The sequence below is a fragment of the Toxotes jaculatrix genome, chromosome 9, assembly GCF_017976425.1.
Source record: "Toxotes jaculatrix isolate fToxJac2 chromosome 9, fToxJac2.pri, whole genome shotgun sequence".
NCBI lineage: Eukaryota > Metazoa > Chordata > Actinopteri > Toxotidae > Toxotes > Toxotes jaculatrix.
The window spans coordinates 6170072-6186913 of record NC_054402.1 but is presented as its reverse complement, the minus strand read 5'-3'; the positions used below and the strand labels follow the sequence as shown (position 1 = coordinate 6186913).

The following is a 16842-nucleotide window of genomic DNA, read 5'->3' as shown; positions in this document are numbered from 1 at the left end:
GTGACTGTGTTCCTGACTGACAGTTTAAAGGCAAATCCTTTAAGATGATCTGGAGGATTTTTTTTTAGATGTAATTCTTTTAAAGTGTGTCCAATAAAGTTTTCATCTCAGTTACAGATTTCTACACGCAGCAAACCCATCGAGTTGACAACCCAGAAAAATGCTGTTTTGTCTTGGCATTTGCTTACATTCCCATCACTCCTCATCTCCCTGCTTCAGTGAATGACTCTGCACATGTGTGGATATGTGTTGGATGATTGTATACTTTGTTCTCTGTGTGACTGTGTGTGTACAGTGTGCCTTTTCTGTTTGAAAATGAGGGAGAGTCCAGCAGGGTGAACTTGGCTCTTCTATCCTTTCCACAGCCCCTCTACATGTGCAATTACATTCCTCCTCTAATAGAGAACAGAGCTCTACCCCAATCCAGTTGCAATAAAGAGCTACTGTTCCCTTGCTGTGTGTACTTGCATGTGTGTGTGGCCATAACTATTTCTTATCCCTGAATATTTCCACTCATCTTGTCATCTAGGCTGATTCCATAAAGGAAGTTGATTACAGATTGATTGGGCTCATGTTTCCCTCTAATAAGTCACGCACCAGCCTAAGGTACTGTTTTGAGAGATTGATGGAGAAGGGACCAAGAACAATAAGCATGTTGTCCAGTTTGTGCATAGGCGATGTGGGCTCTGCGCACTGCAAGGGCTCGGGCATGTAGATGTCATCTGTGGGAATCTGTACAAGAAGTTAAATTGTTCATTATCCATTCAGCTACAGATTCTTAAGTAACTTTATGCTAGTTAGTTAGAGTTAGAGGAAATTTTAACTCAATGGCCCTGTAGTCTCACATGCCAGCATACTTTTTAGCTATGCTAGGCATGGCTCTTTGCACGTCAGTGTCAGTTTGTCTACTTTGCTTTATGACTAAATACTTGCATAACTAGTGACATTCCCAACAGCCCCAGCTGTACTTTGTGTTTGGGGCTATTCAGCAAATGTTAACATTCTAACACTCTAAACTAGCATGGTAAACATGGCAATACAGTATTTTAATGGAAAGGCTGCTATAGATCATCTGTGTGCTGCTTCTGTATCTCGTGAAAAGACTGGAGTGAAAAAACAATAATGTTAAAAAAAAAAAAAAAAAGGAGGGGGCTTATAGCAAACAGTGTCTTAAGTGAAACATTGCCGTCCTTCTTCATTGACACAGAGCTGGTTAGGGTAGGTTGATTGAGAGTCCTGGGAAAAACGTACTTGTTCACTTGCTCTCATCATGGTTTGTTAAGGACTCATGGTGTTTTCCCTTAGCCCTAACTTGTCCCTGTCACTCTTTAGCTCATCTCTCCCTCCTCTTAAAAGTCAGGAGTTCATGTGCTACCCATCCTAGCCAAAGGGCAGAGTATGTGAGGATGCTCTTTCTATTAGCTTGTTTGTTTCTCATCTGACAGCAGACTTGTCCCAGAAGGTGCTGTCTCATTCCCCTAGATGCCACTCACTCAGATTCAACAATAAATGCTTTTATTCACGTCCCCTGCCATTACCTGAACTGTACATCCCCTCTCTCTAGAACAAAGCATTCAGTCATGACTCAGTCAAATAATCATTATGGCTCCTTAAGTACCTGTGTGGAGAGGTGGAACTGGCAGTCATAGTTGAGGAATGTGCTTCAATAAAGCTGCCTTTGAATGCTTTCTCAGGAAATATCATAACAGCAGACAAAAAAAAAAAAAAAAGACATGGAGAGACAGGACAGATTAGTTCTGCAGCTGCCAGTGGCAAGCAGTCATCAATACACCTGATGGTCAAGCAGTGGGGTCATTCCCACTCCAAGGGAAATGGACCATAGCATATTGTTACTCTAAAGTCACTTCAGAAAGTATTGCCCTTAACCGTTTATTGCCATATCTAACTGTCCAACGCTTTATCCAGAGTAAACAGTTTTGTATAATGTACAAACCCAAGTATAATGCATTTCTTTATCTTTTTATTAATCCTCATCTTTTTATAAATATCAGTGTAGCCAAAACCTAATAGAGCTAGTTCCTCTAGAGCTCTGTTGTCATCCAGAAGCTATTAAAATCCTATAAAAGGGTCATGCTGTTGCGCTGGTTGGCATATTTCTTCATTACAATGAACATGGCCAGTTTAGTTTTTTTTTCTGAAACGACTCTGTGACTGCATTATCAGTCTCTGAAGGGGTTAGCTCTGTGTTGGACAGAGATCACTGCTCTTGGTTCTTTTATGTGTTTTTAATAGTTGTATTACAAGTTTGGATTTTTACGGCACAGAGGCATACACTGTAATAAAAAGATCATATAATGCTAGGCATTTTCTTTTAAGCCCATGTGTGAATTTGAAAAGAATTCAACTCTGTTCTCACTGTCTGTGAGTGAAAGACTGTGGACAGCAGAAGGTTGTCACGCTGACAGACCACCATCATACAGCCCCACCACCCACCGCCCCTGCCACCACACTACTTACACACTGCCAGGCTAGCACCCCCTTCAATTACAGACTGGAACAACAAACCGGATCAGTGTCGCCTCCCTGTCAACTGCCATGCAACTCATACAGGTCTAGGCACACACACATCCATCTGCAAACACATAGAAACACAAACATTTGACTACTGCAGGGGAATTGAAATTAGGGTCAACTCAGTGTAGTTGCTGTATCGAGTCAGTCAGTTAAAATGCCTTATGTATATGCCATACATTGTGTGGCTCTGTATAGATTCTTTGCAGGCCCACACTCATGCACGTTGCAGACACACAAAGGCACGGTTATGCACATGCTCACGCAAGCACAAACCTCTAAATATGGTTATATATATATATGGTTATATATATATATATATATATACACACACACACACACACACACAGAGGAACATCTCATGAATATTGAAGTTTTGTGTGTTCCAACTGAACACATCTCCCTGTGTGCTATGTGTCATTGTTGAATAATTGATCCTCCTACTTGCAATCTCCATTTGTCAGAATGCACAGTTGTAATTCTGTGTACCTCCTCAAGAAGAAATACACTTTTCACAGCTACTGCCAGACAGTTCAACAGCATTTTTTTGTTATATTGTTAATGTTTTACCTGAATTTGCAGTACTTGCATTTTATGCCTTTAATGCTGAAGTGGAAACTTGAATTTCATGATATTACATCTTTTTTGCCAGGTATGAGATCAAGTATGACAAGGACGACTATGTGCTGAGAGTGAAAAAGGCTTCCATTAACGACGAGGGCACGTTCACCTGTGTGGCAGAAAACCGTGTGGGAAAGCTGGAGGCCTCTGCCACTCTCACAGTCAGAGGTACAAAACACCTTTGTTGTTTGTTATTTTTTCACATTAGCTGGCACATAACAACACTTAGAGAAGCCACGGACCACTGTGGTTATCGCACTTGTACACCAATATGAGATTTAGATTGGCGGTTTACTCCATCGGGTCTCCTTTACGCAAAAGGAAATCCAGAATGCTGACTCCCACAGTAAAGAGAGATGTAGACAGTCTATGAATCTGTTTAATTATTTACATTTCCAAGTGCAGTGTTGACACACTCTGCCACCCCCCCCCCCCCCCCCCCCCCCCCCCGTCGTGGTGGTCTGCTAGCCACGCTTCCCTCCTTGCTGTAACCACCAAGTCAGCAAAGCCATTTCACAGATTACTGGTGCACACCGCCAGTCCCACACCTGGGGTTTGCAAGGTTAATAAAAAAACATTCTAACCATAATTTTCCCTCTTTTCACCACTCTTCTTCCCATTAAACCCAAGTGTTTAAGGTCCCAGTGGAGCGCTTTAGAGCGACACAGGGGGCCAGAGGGAGGTAAAACAAAGTCTGGGTTGATTTCTCTTTTCTACCCTTTTTGGAAGCTGTTTTTAAAAGTAGCATCTTTGTGTTTTACTTGACAGTTAAAGCACATACAGTAACACAGAGGAAACACTGGGGAACCACTACCTGCATCAGCTCTTCTGGACAGAATGCGGGGGTTTCAGACGCTCCAGTGTCTGGATGTGTTCCCAAATGCTGTCTTTACTTAGTCTTTGAAATCTTTTTGGCTCCCTTTCTTCCTCTTGCTCTGTTTTTTTTCTGCCCTATCCATCAGCACGAGTGATAAACACACCCTCGCCTTGCTATTACAAACACACACCACCCATAGAATTGTAGATTTCATTAATGCGAGCAGTGAAGATCCAATAGTATATTTATCTCTATAGAGCAGAAGTGGCTGCCCCCACAGAGATTTGAACGCAGTTGAACACTGATGACCACCAGTGGGCGCTCATTCCAGAACCTCTTTATCATTCAGAGATCTGAGGAACAAAAGCTTTGAGCTTATCAAAAAGTAAAAAATAATAAAAAAAAATAAAAGCTGTCCAGTGGATGGTCGACAAAAACTACTGGATCCTCTCTGCCATGTTTCCCTGTGCCAGAAATGTGTTGGCCCCAACACAACATGTCATTCATTCTGACTTTGATTTCTTTTTGTCTTATTTTATTATGTTTGTTCTGTTCCTCTTCTGTCGTTTTATGTGTTTGTGTGTCTGTGTCTTAATTTGTTTCTTTTGTGTATCCACTCCTCCATTGTTGTGTCTCCAGCTCGCCCTGTCGGTAAGTACCCATCCTTCTGATTTGATCCCATCCTGCATGTTCTCTCCATACACACTACTGGATCTGACTGCTTGACAATCAATCATTGTTGCTTTAACATTACTGTATTCAATTAACACAGGTGTTATATCACTTCATCTATCCTTAGAATTATTGTTAGCAAATTGTGTTTGTTTTTGGAGACCTATAGGCCTACCTGAATTACTAACACAAAAACACACTATTACACTGGTTCTGTCTGTTGATTTAATATGGTATGTATCACAAACACAAACAGAGACAAAGCTCCAAGGGATCACTTTAATTTTGGATGGCTTTCATTTGTGCTTAGTATCCATATCTATTTTGAACCTAATCTATTAAATACTTTTGAATTTACTTCAAAAATTTGTCAGGAAACTTCATCGTTATTCACGTGACACGTAAAATTTATCTGTTACTATATTTCTTAATCAAGAAAGCATTACTGAGTATATTCCCCAGTGTTAAAGATTTGCAAAACAGCTGTCTTTTCATAGTTCACATGCTTTTTATTTTTTTATGTTTGTATTTGTATCACTTGAGTGTACACTTACAGAACACATTTATCCAGTGCAGTCACTCAAAAGTTTCTGTTACCAGTGCAGCTCTAAACTGAAGGCTCTTTAAATTCTACACCCTGTCCTTTACAACGAGTGAGTGGGCCGGCGGTCTGATAGTCTCAGACATTGTCATCTCATATGGTCCAGGACGTGTTTAACTTGCAAGTCTTGAGGCCATCTGTGGATTTTTGGAACACAAAGCTGAGATCTGTTTGTTTTGGACAAGCTTCTATCCTTCTGAGCCCCACAACATTGAGCATGGAATCTTGTTTTATTTCCCTATAGAAAGGGAAAGGGTCAAGGCGGAACCAAATTTGATACACTTAAGATATTAAATTGTCAAAGGAAGTGAGTGAAAATGGAGATATATATGGAGAGAAAGGTGTGCTTTTTGAGAGTAGAAAGAAACGAAATGCAAGAATAAGAAGCATACGGCAAGACAAAGAAGGGAGTGGAAAAGAATGGCAGAAGTGTTTGTCAAGACAGGCTTGACTGGCAGAAAAACCCAGACACTGCCTCAGTGGCAGGACTTTGGTTGCCAAAACAGCAGTGGCTGTTTTACGATTGTCAAACTGTCAACTTCTAAGGAGATGGAGGAAATTACACATTCTCTCTGCCTGTGGGAAGAGACAGTAATTGCTGTCGACTTCTGAATAAAATATGATTGAACGTTGGATTTTAAAGGAGGGAGAAATGCTTCTGAGCTTGGGTGTCTGGGTGCACTGAATGGATGTCTTTCTCTCTGTCCATTTGTTATTTTCACCCTGACTGCTGTTTTATGCTGAACCCTCTGCAAACCAGGCAGATGTGTCTTGTCATGAATTAAATATGGGCGCCTGATCATGTGTTTCCTTTGGAGGGGACAGGAAGGAGCCTCTCACATGTCATTAAGGGTCTCCCTCTCCTTTTTTAAGGTCCATCCCCCTCGTACAGCATTTCCCATGAGTATTTTCTTTATTTTTAAATGTTAAAAAGATAGAAATGGGGGTTGAAAGTAGTGCCACAGGTATAAAATGAACCCAGAATGAATCTCAGACCACCAGGAAAAGCTAAGCGAACAAAAACACAAGTTAAATTGGGATATCTTGCACTATTAATTACATGACCACGGCTAGCTGATTGATTTTTACTTCTTTACTTAACCAGTACCACTGATGTTTTGACATGTTATCAGTGTGTTATTAATTTACTTAATTAATAAAAAGAGCATCTCAGTTGCAAAACCCTCCACAAGTTAATGACTACAATAAAGATGATTCACAAATACATTTTTCTTTTATAAGATTTGGTTAAATCTAGCTGAACCACACTTAATTTTTTGTTTTTGACATCCAGCTGCAAACAATCATCTGTTCAAGCGAAAACCGATAATAAACTTCAAAAACATTCACAGAATTTCATTTTGTTTGACAGTACTTCGTATCATAAATATGGAAGTAAGGGAAAGAAGAAAAATACTGATGAAGAGAGTGTGAGAAAAGAACGTGCCGGGCAGCACAGTGATAGGGCCCACTCTGTGAGGTGTTAGACCATATTTTTAGTCAGTAGTTAGTAGTGCAGTGCCTGGGATGGAACAGAGCAGAGGAAGAGAAGGAAGGGAACTGAGTCCTTGCCAAAGCGTGATTTAGGAGCTCTGTATCAGGCCCAGCATTGCGAGAGCCACGAGATATCCAAGCTGCAGAAGGCCAAACGGGAAGGCAGTAAATCTGTAGCCATCTGTACCATTCCCAACTGTGTGTATCTTTGACAAATACACATCCCCCAAAAAGGGATTACATGGAGAAACCAGCCAAATGGGAAGAGTTTGGCCTTACTGGAACCAGCTGGCTTGTCAGTGAAAGGACTTACAAAGAAATCTAAAGAAACAGAAAGAGTGCAAGATGTTGCATTGCAACAATTCTTTTTTTGCCATGCCATTTTACAGGAATCTGTACAATTTTCATGTTGTTTGTCTGAAGAAAGTGGCCTCTGTTGCCCATTGTCTGCACTTTCTTGAGGTTATGGGAACAGGAACTCTTTATTTTGTTGACTTTCATTATCTCTCCAGGAACCATGTTTCCTCCTCCAAGAAACATGTCATTGGTGTCTTTTCTTGGCACAACATAGTGCTTGTCAACACGGGACCCCCAATGATAGTCATAGAATAAACTAGTAGAGGTCTTGGTTCATGGATTAAATCATCTCAGGTCAAAGTTCAGACATTTTCAGAGATTTAGTTTTACAGTTGCAGCAATTATGGTAATATCCTGTAGTTGATGGAACAAGAGGAAATGCGAGGACAGTGTGGTGTAAAGTCATGCCACCCTAACTTGCCGTGAGGGATTGGTCAGGGAGTGAAGAGAGGTGACAGTGCACACCAAAATAGCTTGTATCTAATCTCTACACCTCTCTCTCTTTATTATTGAACTGCATCTGTCAAGTTGTCAGTCAGAAATGTCTCACTCTGTCCTGACTGTGAGTGTGTGACAACTGGTCTGGCTCCTGATGGAGTCGTGAATATTGACTGAGAAAGCTTCACACTACGATTTCAAAGTTTGATAGCTTTTCAAGCCTCTTCTCTCTTTGATGGAGAGGTGTTGGCCTGAAGTGTGGCAAAAGCTAGTCGTTTCTCACAACCTTTTGATACAACTTTGATCAGAAGTACTGAGCCACTTCAGAGCTTGACTTTTATATGAGATACATTTTGATGCAGACTAAATCTCACATATGGAAAGCCAGACATGATTAACCCTGTTATGTCTATACCTTTTCATAGTGTTGGATGTTTCCAGGGCATGGGTGTGCCTTTGTGTTGTGTCAGATCTAAATACCATTGTGACCGAGGCGCTTCCTCGTGTGAATGCCAATGTGGCTGTCATTCATTCAGCCTCAGCCTCACCTGGATGAATGGCCAACCTGGTTACCATGGAAATGACAGTCATGATAGTCATTGGTGTTCTCCCTCTGTCTAGAGCCATTAAAGAGAAAAAGACAAATATAATGCTGCATGGAAGCTCTGTACAGCACTCCCATTTTGATTTGACCATGTGGGATATTGCTTGATTTTGCTTGAAATCCCCAAGCCCTGATAATCTCCAGCCTTGATGTTTGGCCTCACTGTGTACCACTGGTTTACTAACACTGGTGTTTTTGCCCCCTGACTTCAGCTGCCCCCCAGTTTGTCATTCGCCCAAGGGACCAAATTGTGGCTCAAGGCCGCACTGCCACCTTCCCGTGTGAAACCAAAGGAAATCCTCAGCCTGCCGTCTTCTGGCAGAAGGAGGGAAGTCAGGTAAGAGCAAACAATTTCACACAGCCCAGTGTATAGAAAACAGTTTTATCTTTTTTACTGCTTTCTCACATTATCAACATCTTACATGTGAAAATGTATTGCTCTCTTAGTAGGCAGCTTTTGTTATTTACTATGCGTCTAGTGTTATCAACACTTAGCATTTTGTTTGGATTCCCTTGGCTGTATGCACAATATTTGAGTTCTTATGATTCTGCTGCCCTGCACATACACACTCACATGCACACAGCACTTCAAACTCCACTATCTGTCATCAGTATATTTACTACAGACACACAGATACACCTTTGTTCTCAGGAGCCGCCAAACGGCAGTGTGCCTGGCAAAGTGCTAATCGGTTTTCCGTGACCCTGCACTGATAAGAACGATCCTATCCTTCACTCAAGCAGATAACCCATTCAAATACCTGGGTGTCCTCACAACACTCAACAACAGTGCCAATTAGGAGCCTGTTGGGGCTTGTAGATGAGCCAGAGATATGATTCAGCTCTGGCTAAGGTTCAAACACACACACACACACACCCACGCATACACACATATGCACACATTTTTCCTGCAGGCCAACAATTACAGCAAAGTTCTCTTAAAAGAGTGAACACAAGTGAGACACATGCTTACATGTTCACACAAACATTTAGTGTAATATTCACCCACTTTACCCCCTTACCAGTGTGTGACCTGAAGCATATGACTCACTAACACTTAGTAACGTTGTGAGCGTGTTCAGATTTATATCCAGCGTGTGTCTCACACTGTCATTAAAGACGAGGTTTTTGAAATGAATGCAGTACAAACACTTTTGAACAAGCAGTTGCACGTCCTCTCCGTCTCTGCACTTGTTTCTGTCCTTGTGTTTATTGACGCCTTCTCTACCTCACCCACACTGATGTATAAATGGTATAAAGACATTTGTTGAGAGAACAAATTGAAGCTAAATAAATACAATAATTAAATGATAGAACAGCCTTTTTCTCACTCTTGAGGATAATGGACTGTACATCTCTCATGTATTAGATATGCATAGTCTAATTTAAAAAAATAAAATAAAATAAAATAAACAACATAATTTGTTGCATTAAAGTCATTAGGTGTAACTTAATCCAGCTAATGTATTTGCTGGTTACCTTTGGGAGAATCATAAGGAAAAATGAATACAAAAAAGAAGGACCTTGGATAAGGTGACAGAACAACTAATTAAAAAAGAAGTAGAGGTGAGGGTTTTTTTTCAGTTTCATTAGTTCTCTAATGACTGAAAAATATATGGGATTGACCATCCCTTCTTCTTTACGCAGGGCAAATTTATTTGTTGAGCATATTTCATATATAAAGGAAATTCTAAATACCTAATATATTGCATTAAAACATAAAAGAAAGCAGTGTAAGAACATTCAAATTAACAGAATAGAAACCTTTTCAAAGGTCATTAAAAGTTAGCAATTTAGCTAACTTTAGGTATTCTAAAGATAAACTGTATATTCAGTGTAGAGTAAGTTCAACTTGTATGGGGTGGTCTCTGTGGGTAAATGAGCAGCTTAAAACCACTGTGGAATTGAAGCAGAAAGGAAAATAGTCATGAAGCCAACGAGAGCAAAAGTAGCCTTCATAACACAGTGGAGTCTCTGGCTTGGCCCAAGAATAAGTATGAAACCCAATCATCAAACTGTGTACATGTTGTGCAGTTTGTGAGGTTGGCTAACCAAGTAATGAAGTGACTATAGCTGTAATAGATCTGTGTGTGAGTGTGCATAGTATATGTGTGAGCTTGGTGGTGGCGGGTGTGTGAGCGTTTTGTCATTTTTCCAGGTTGTACTGATTCCATGTTCTCACTAATTAGCTGTTTGTTCCTCTTCCTGCAGAATTTGCTCTTTCCCAACCAACCCCAGCAGCCCAACAGTCGCTTCTCAGTGTCGCCCAGCGGAGACCTCACCATTTCATCTGTTCAGCGGGCAGATGCTGGTTACTATATCTGCCAGGCCCTGACCGTTGCAGGCAGTATCCTCGCCAAGGCTCAACTGGAGGTCACAGATGGTGAGGCAAAATTGATGCGTTAACAGCACACTAGCACGCGACTTAACACCACTGCAACACTGGTGCATATATGCATATAAACATCGATGTATATTCAGTATGCAGGGTTCTCTCCTGCATGTATTTTAGACATTTACCCCTCAAAAAATAAATTACAGACATCAATGACATCCGATTTTAACTGCAACTTCTTTCTTGCCATGTTGAGTTTAAATGGGCATTTGGCCTTTAACGCTGTTGAAACTATTCAGTAGGTACACAAGTACAAATGTAATTCTTGTTATTCAGTGTGCAAGAAGAAATTCAGCTTCAGTTCGAGAAATGCAAGTATGCCCATGACCTTCAGTTGCTGTGTTTTTTCACCACGGTCTTTGATTCATTTTTTTACATGACACTATTTAATTAAAATTTTCAACTTTTTCTTTTGGAGAGGAAATAAAGCGTTGCCCTTGAGTTCCTCCAAGTTTAATGATCAGTGTTTGGATGAGTGGGCGAGGTGTGAGTATGTGTATGAGGAAGGCAGCAACAGAAAGAGACATGGGAAGGGGGGGGCGGGGGGGGCACTGATTGAGTGAGTGAGTGACAATGGTTTTCTGTGGAATGAATTATGTGGTCCTGCGAGGCGTGGGAGCATCTGATCTGCTCAGCTGTTGTGATGGCAAGATCGACGGCCATCCATATGTCTACTGAAGTACCTGCTAGGAGGAAGATTAAAAGCACTACAGAAGCACCTTTTTTCTACATTTTGTCAGACACAGGAACAAAATTGGTATGTCCTTCAAGTGTCTGGAATAATGCAGCAGCATGTTGTACAGCCATATAGTCTGGCTCATCAACGGTTACCTTCTTTATTTGTTTTATAAGTATTTCCTGGATGTTTTTGGATTCAAATCTGTCAGGTTTTTTTTCTTGTTAAAATTTATGACAAAAGGCATGTTGGCATGACGGGTGTTAGGCGGTCTAAGAGAAACAGAGGGAGAGGAGGAAAGGGTACAGGAGGGCCAGGGTGAGGTCATGGCCACACCTGCTGCAGTCTTTATGTGATTTACTGCCCTGAGCCCTGACAACAGTCTGTGGAGTTCAAGGAGATCTGTAATGAGAAATTCCTGATCCAGATACCTAAGGCTTCAGTCGAGCCTTGCCGCCTCCCTCTGTCACTCCTACATGCCTTTGACACATACATCAGACACATCAAGTCCGAGGACCAAGCAATGGATTCTGCTTGTGCCCTTGTATCTGTCAAAGCTTACAGTCTTACAATCTTCTCTTAATATGGAAAGCATCGCAGTCATCACTTAAACCATCCATTAACAAATACAATTGGGGCTATTTAGTAGTGAAACAACAGGCTTTGTTCTAGCTTAAAATCTTAATCTCAAGGTGAAATCAGTGGCAGACAGAGGGTGTGTTTATGAGATAAGATAAACTACAGCATAGTAAGTCCCTGGCTAGTAGCAGGTGCTTTGAAACCCCGCTTGGCTTAATTTACGATTTACATTATCTCTCTTGATTCATACAATTGCATTTGCCCTATTATAAACATTACGTGGGACTTAAAAAATAATATATATGATATCATTATTGAAACTGATGTGCTACATTTGCTGGTGGTAGATACCATATAAGGTTTCTGGGCAGTTTTTCTCTTTCTGTCTTAGCTGACCCAAAGCAAGGGGTGACCATAGCACAGCATAAGTGTATTACTCCAAATCACTTCCTTTTGTCAGATGTTCCTGCTGGAGAGAAAATAAGGGTGGAATCGAGGGTGTGATAATGTGTTGAAAGGTTACTGAGGTAGACTTGGTAATTAGCCCCTGCAGGTCTGACATCATTAATCCATACCTTCTAATTAATGTGGGTTCTGCGATGCCAGGGGGACTCCACATTATTCAACTCTAAATATATAAACTGCCTGTGTGCTAGAGTGCCAAGTCTCTCTGAGATCACCTCTGACATACCCAGTATTTCATAGAAGGAACCCACAGGCTTTTTTTTTTTTTTGTATAACAAATGAATTTGCTCGTGTAAATGGAACTCATCACGGTATTAGCATTTATCCAAAGTGGAAGTGGAGCGAAATATTAAAGGGTTTTATTTTCTGATTATTTGAGGTAAAAATGTAGATACTGCTCTTCACTCTGTTTACACTTCATACAAATATCATGAGGTGTTTCCAGTAACATATAGTATTTGAAATTCACCTTTTATTGTGCCCCATTCTGCACATAATGAAGTATTTATCTGAACCACACTGAGTCAATAGGCAAGTCTCACCGCCAAACTGTACCACAGAGTCTAGAGTAGTGTATAAAAATAAGGCTACCCAGGCAGTAACTGGAAACTGCTTAGCATCTTAGTGCCACATCAATGAAACTAGAAAACACTACTCAGCTGTTCTTTCCCTGCTTCCTGGAAATACAGGATATGGTCATTGTTCTGTGGTGCAATTACAAGACCTGCAGAGAAAATAGTCTACTTTATGACAGATACCCACATCCACCCCCAGTGCATTTTATGATCTGTGCTGTCACTCAGTTTATTTTATAGTCAGATGCCTTATGTGAACACCATCATCCATCTGAACAGAATGATCCGGATGTGTTCACATATCTGTCTTTGTTCCACAGTTCTCACAGACAGACCACCACCCATTATTCGCCAAGGCCCGTCCAATCAGACACTCGGGGTGGACAGTGTGGCGCTGTTGAAGTGCCAGGCATCAGGAGACCCCATCCCCTCCGTCAGTTGGCTGAAGGATGGGGTCAGCCTGCTGGGAAAGGACCCCCGCATGTCTCTGCAGGAGCTGGGCAGCCTGCAGATCAAAAACATCAGGGTAAAGGATTTCATTGGTCTTTTGGTCCTTTTTTTTTATTTCCCTCATGTCTTAATTACCACTCTACTTTCTCAAAGGTTTCTCACTGGCCTGTGTGTATCTTAATTTAACATGTTTATACAGTGATATGCATTTCTATGGTCATGCAACACTACTGGATGCAGTGTTTATAGAATTTGTTAGGACACAGCTTAAGTATAACTTTGATGAGGAGTGATGAGAGGTACCATAATGCCTAAAAGAGATATATTGGCAGCATTGATTTTTTTAACTGTTTGATAGTATCACTCAGTGGCACAGCAGCTCCAGCAGGGCTCAGCTGTGCACGGTTGGATGGACTCCAGCTGTAGGATAGAAACATGTATGCACTTAGAGATATATACAAGTGTGTAGCAACGTACACGTTTAGATTAAATTTAAAAGGCTCACATCTTCTTTTCCCCCACTCAGAGGCCTCAGTGGAATATCTATTACACTTGACAAAGCTGCCGACCACTGACATGTTATTTAATAAATGGAAGGAAGGCACAGGGACAAAAACCAACAAACAACCAAAGTTCATAAGAGCGATGGCGAGTCGAGCCAGCTGTCATCGGTCCAGGGGGTTCCAGCAGCCCACCCTAAGTTAATTAGCCTGGCTTTGTTGTGGTCGGCAGGACAGTGGAGAAATAAGGAGGGGGAGTAGAAAAGTGATGGAAGGGTGGTGAGTAGAAAATGGAATTCATTAGGAAATTAGTGTCAGCACTTTGAGGCACTCACATATGACACACAATTTGGCCAGCACAAGGCTAGCTCATCACTTTTAAGTGTTTTAGCGAAAGATCACATGTATTCAGTCATTGCGCCTATCCTCAGATTGTGTGAAATGAAATGGCCCTTTCACTAAAAGCCTTAGTAGTGGAGTTATGTAGCTGTTTGTGTGTGTGTATTTGTGTTCATTTATTCATGTGCATATGTATTCTGCTGTGTACCAGCTTTCAGACTCTGGGATCTACACATGTGTGGCTACCAGCTCCAGTGGTGAAACATCATGGAGTGCTTTCTTAGAAGTCAAAGGTACAAAGATGGTGTAACTATTCCTTGAATTGTATGTACAGAAATAAAAAGTTTTTCAACGTGTAACCTAGAGTTTTCATTAGATAAAGCTGCTTTTTTTCTCCACTCAGAATCAGGTGGAGTGACGGTCACGAAGAACCATGATGAGAATGAGCTTCCAGGCCCACCATCTAAACCTCAAGTCACCGATGTCACCAAGAACAGCGTGTCCTTGTCCTGGCAGCCTGGTATGGCCGGAGCATCGCCGGTCTCCTCCTTTGTCATTGAAGCCTTCAGGTGTGTTATAACAGTAACTTCAATAACTGTAGTCAGTAGCCTTGGTATGTTACAGATCCCTGGTATGAATGTAATATTTCTCTTTTACTTGTATTGATTTTTAACTTATTTTAGATGCGCTACCTAAATGTCATGGAAAAAATATTGTGCAGTAACGGTATTCTCTTCGATTACAGTCAATCCGTGAGCAACAGCTGGCAAACAGTAGCAGATCATGTCAAAACCACCCAGTTTACTGTCAAAGGTCTTCGTCCCAACACCATCTACCTTTTCATGGTCCGAGCAGTCAACAGCCAGGGCCTGAGTGATCCAAGTCCAATGTCTGATCCTGTCAGAACACAAGGTAACGTACATTAATGTCATTATAAAAATTATTTCATTATATTGACAGTGTTTATTGTATACATGCATAGTTATTTCAGAATCTGTTATAGTCACTATCACTGTTGGTTTGTAGTTTTCTGTTTTTGCTGAGTACAATTTCTGTTTCTACCGATAGGGTAAGGTCACTGTGCACCCCTTCAAAGTGTGATACTTATCAGCCCCTCTCAGCAATCTGCAGAATTTTCCAGAGGTCAAATTCTCCATCACAGGCCAGCTCATTAAGGCCACACTTAACACACGTAATTATGTAAAATAACCATGTCTACTTTTGGAAGACCTAACTGAGTTAGTGCTATCCCTGCTATGTTAATGGTCATAACAGGAGAAAATGACTGCCTCCAAACCCAAACAAGATTTGATTACGGTACAGAACAGACTGCAGTCTCCAGATTACATTGGTATGATATGTTCCCAAACAAAAAAAAAAGGAGAGAGAAATAAAAAGCAACTTGTGGCAAAGCTCTGTAAAATGTAAGCCAAGAGTGTGTTCAAAATAAATAAATAAATAAAAGTGCAGTTAGTTTGAATTGCAGCATTTCTCTCTCATGCTGAGGTGAAGGTCTTGAGATGATATATAGATGTGTTTAGTGACAATGGCATGCATGGAAGACAAATTGATTTTTCACATCTTTCTAACTGTGTTTGGCCTGTCTTGGCCTGTTAGTGAGGCCTGTGATTCATGACTGTGTTGGGTTGTCTGAATGAAGCTTTTTTTTTAAATATAATTTCCTCTTGCGAGTCTTTTGCTCTCCATCAGTAAATAACTCAAAATGTGGCTTGCCTCAGCCCCACTCAGCATCTCATACACTGGAGTTTTTATTGCTTGTAACTTGAAACAAATGCAAAATGGGAAATGAGCTGGAAAATAGTGTCATAGTGTCCATTTTCCATCTGGTATGTCTAGGGGTCGCTCGCTTTTTCTCATATTTCTTTCTTACTCTCTCTCATAGATATAAGTCCTCCAGCACAGGGTGTCGACCACAGGCACGTACAGAAGGAGCTTGGTGAGGTCATAGTTCGGTTGCATAACCCAGTTGTCCTGAGTCCCACAGCCATTCAGGTCACATGGACGGTAAGTGCAGGTTGTCATCTTGCACAGAGAATACAACTATATTTAAACAGTTGCTACACTTTCACGAAGTACATCATTTGTTCAGCTCGAGTATTTTCATTGGAAGAAACTACAGTAGATGTATGAAATCAGTCGGTCTATGGTTTTCTTATCTCTGCATTCTTTTATATCTTTGATTTTGCAAAATTGAGTCATAAAGTCAAAATGGTTGATGTTAACATACGACCCCTCTTTGAAATCAGAAAGGTGCTCCTTGAGGCCACTATTTGTTTTATGTCTGGAAATTTTTGTTAGGTTACTCCCTGAAGCTTTGAAACATTGTAATTGGTGACTTAAAAGTAACTGAACATCAAATAGATGAAAATGCTTTCATTTAAACACAGTGAACATAAAAAGAGATGTCAGAGACATCTGGTTGTTCATCAATCTTCCATATGTCTTCAGCTGCTTCACTCTGAAAACAAAGACTTTGCACAGATAAAATTAGATTGAAATTAATGTTTGTAGTTGAACTGTATTTTGTGAATGTGATTTTTCCTATTTTCCAACCACCTTGAGATGATGCTTTCTTTTTACACTTATACAAGCAATGCAAATAATACAATTCTTCAATTAAATTACTTCTCCACAAGAATCAGCAATGTCCCAAAATTAGACATTAGTGTTATTAAATGTGAGAAATGTACGGCTGCAGGCTGTGCT

At 40.8% G+C, this 16842-nt stretch overlaps 1 protein-coding gene across 1 annotated transcript in view; it reads left to right on the top strand.

Annotated features, from left to right (window-relative positions):
- Window positions 1–16842, top strand: part of robo2 (roundabout, axon guidance receptor, homolog 2 (Drosophila)) — a 157378-nt gene that overhangs the window by 105692 nt on the left and 34844 nt on the right. The window contains exons 6-14 of the mRNA XM_041046277.1: window positions 3185–3321; window positions 4610–4621; window positions 8349–8473; window positions 10348–10519; window positions 13147–13352; window positions 14327–14408; window positions 14519–14684; window positions 14861–15027; window positions 16019–16140. Coding sequence (XP_040902211.1) covers window positions 3185–3321; window positions 4610–4621; window positions 8349–8473; window positions 10348–10519; window positions 13147–13352; window positions 14327–14408; window positions 14519–14684; window positions 14861–15027; window positions 16019–16140 — 1189 coding nt within the window. The remainder of the gene's footprint in view (window positions 1–3184; window positions 3322–4609; window positions 4622–8348; window positions 8474–10347; window positions 10520–13146; window positions 13353–14326; window positions 14409–14518; window positions 14685–14860; window positions 15028–16018; window positions 16141–16842) is intronic.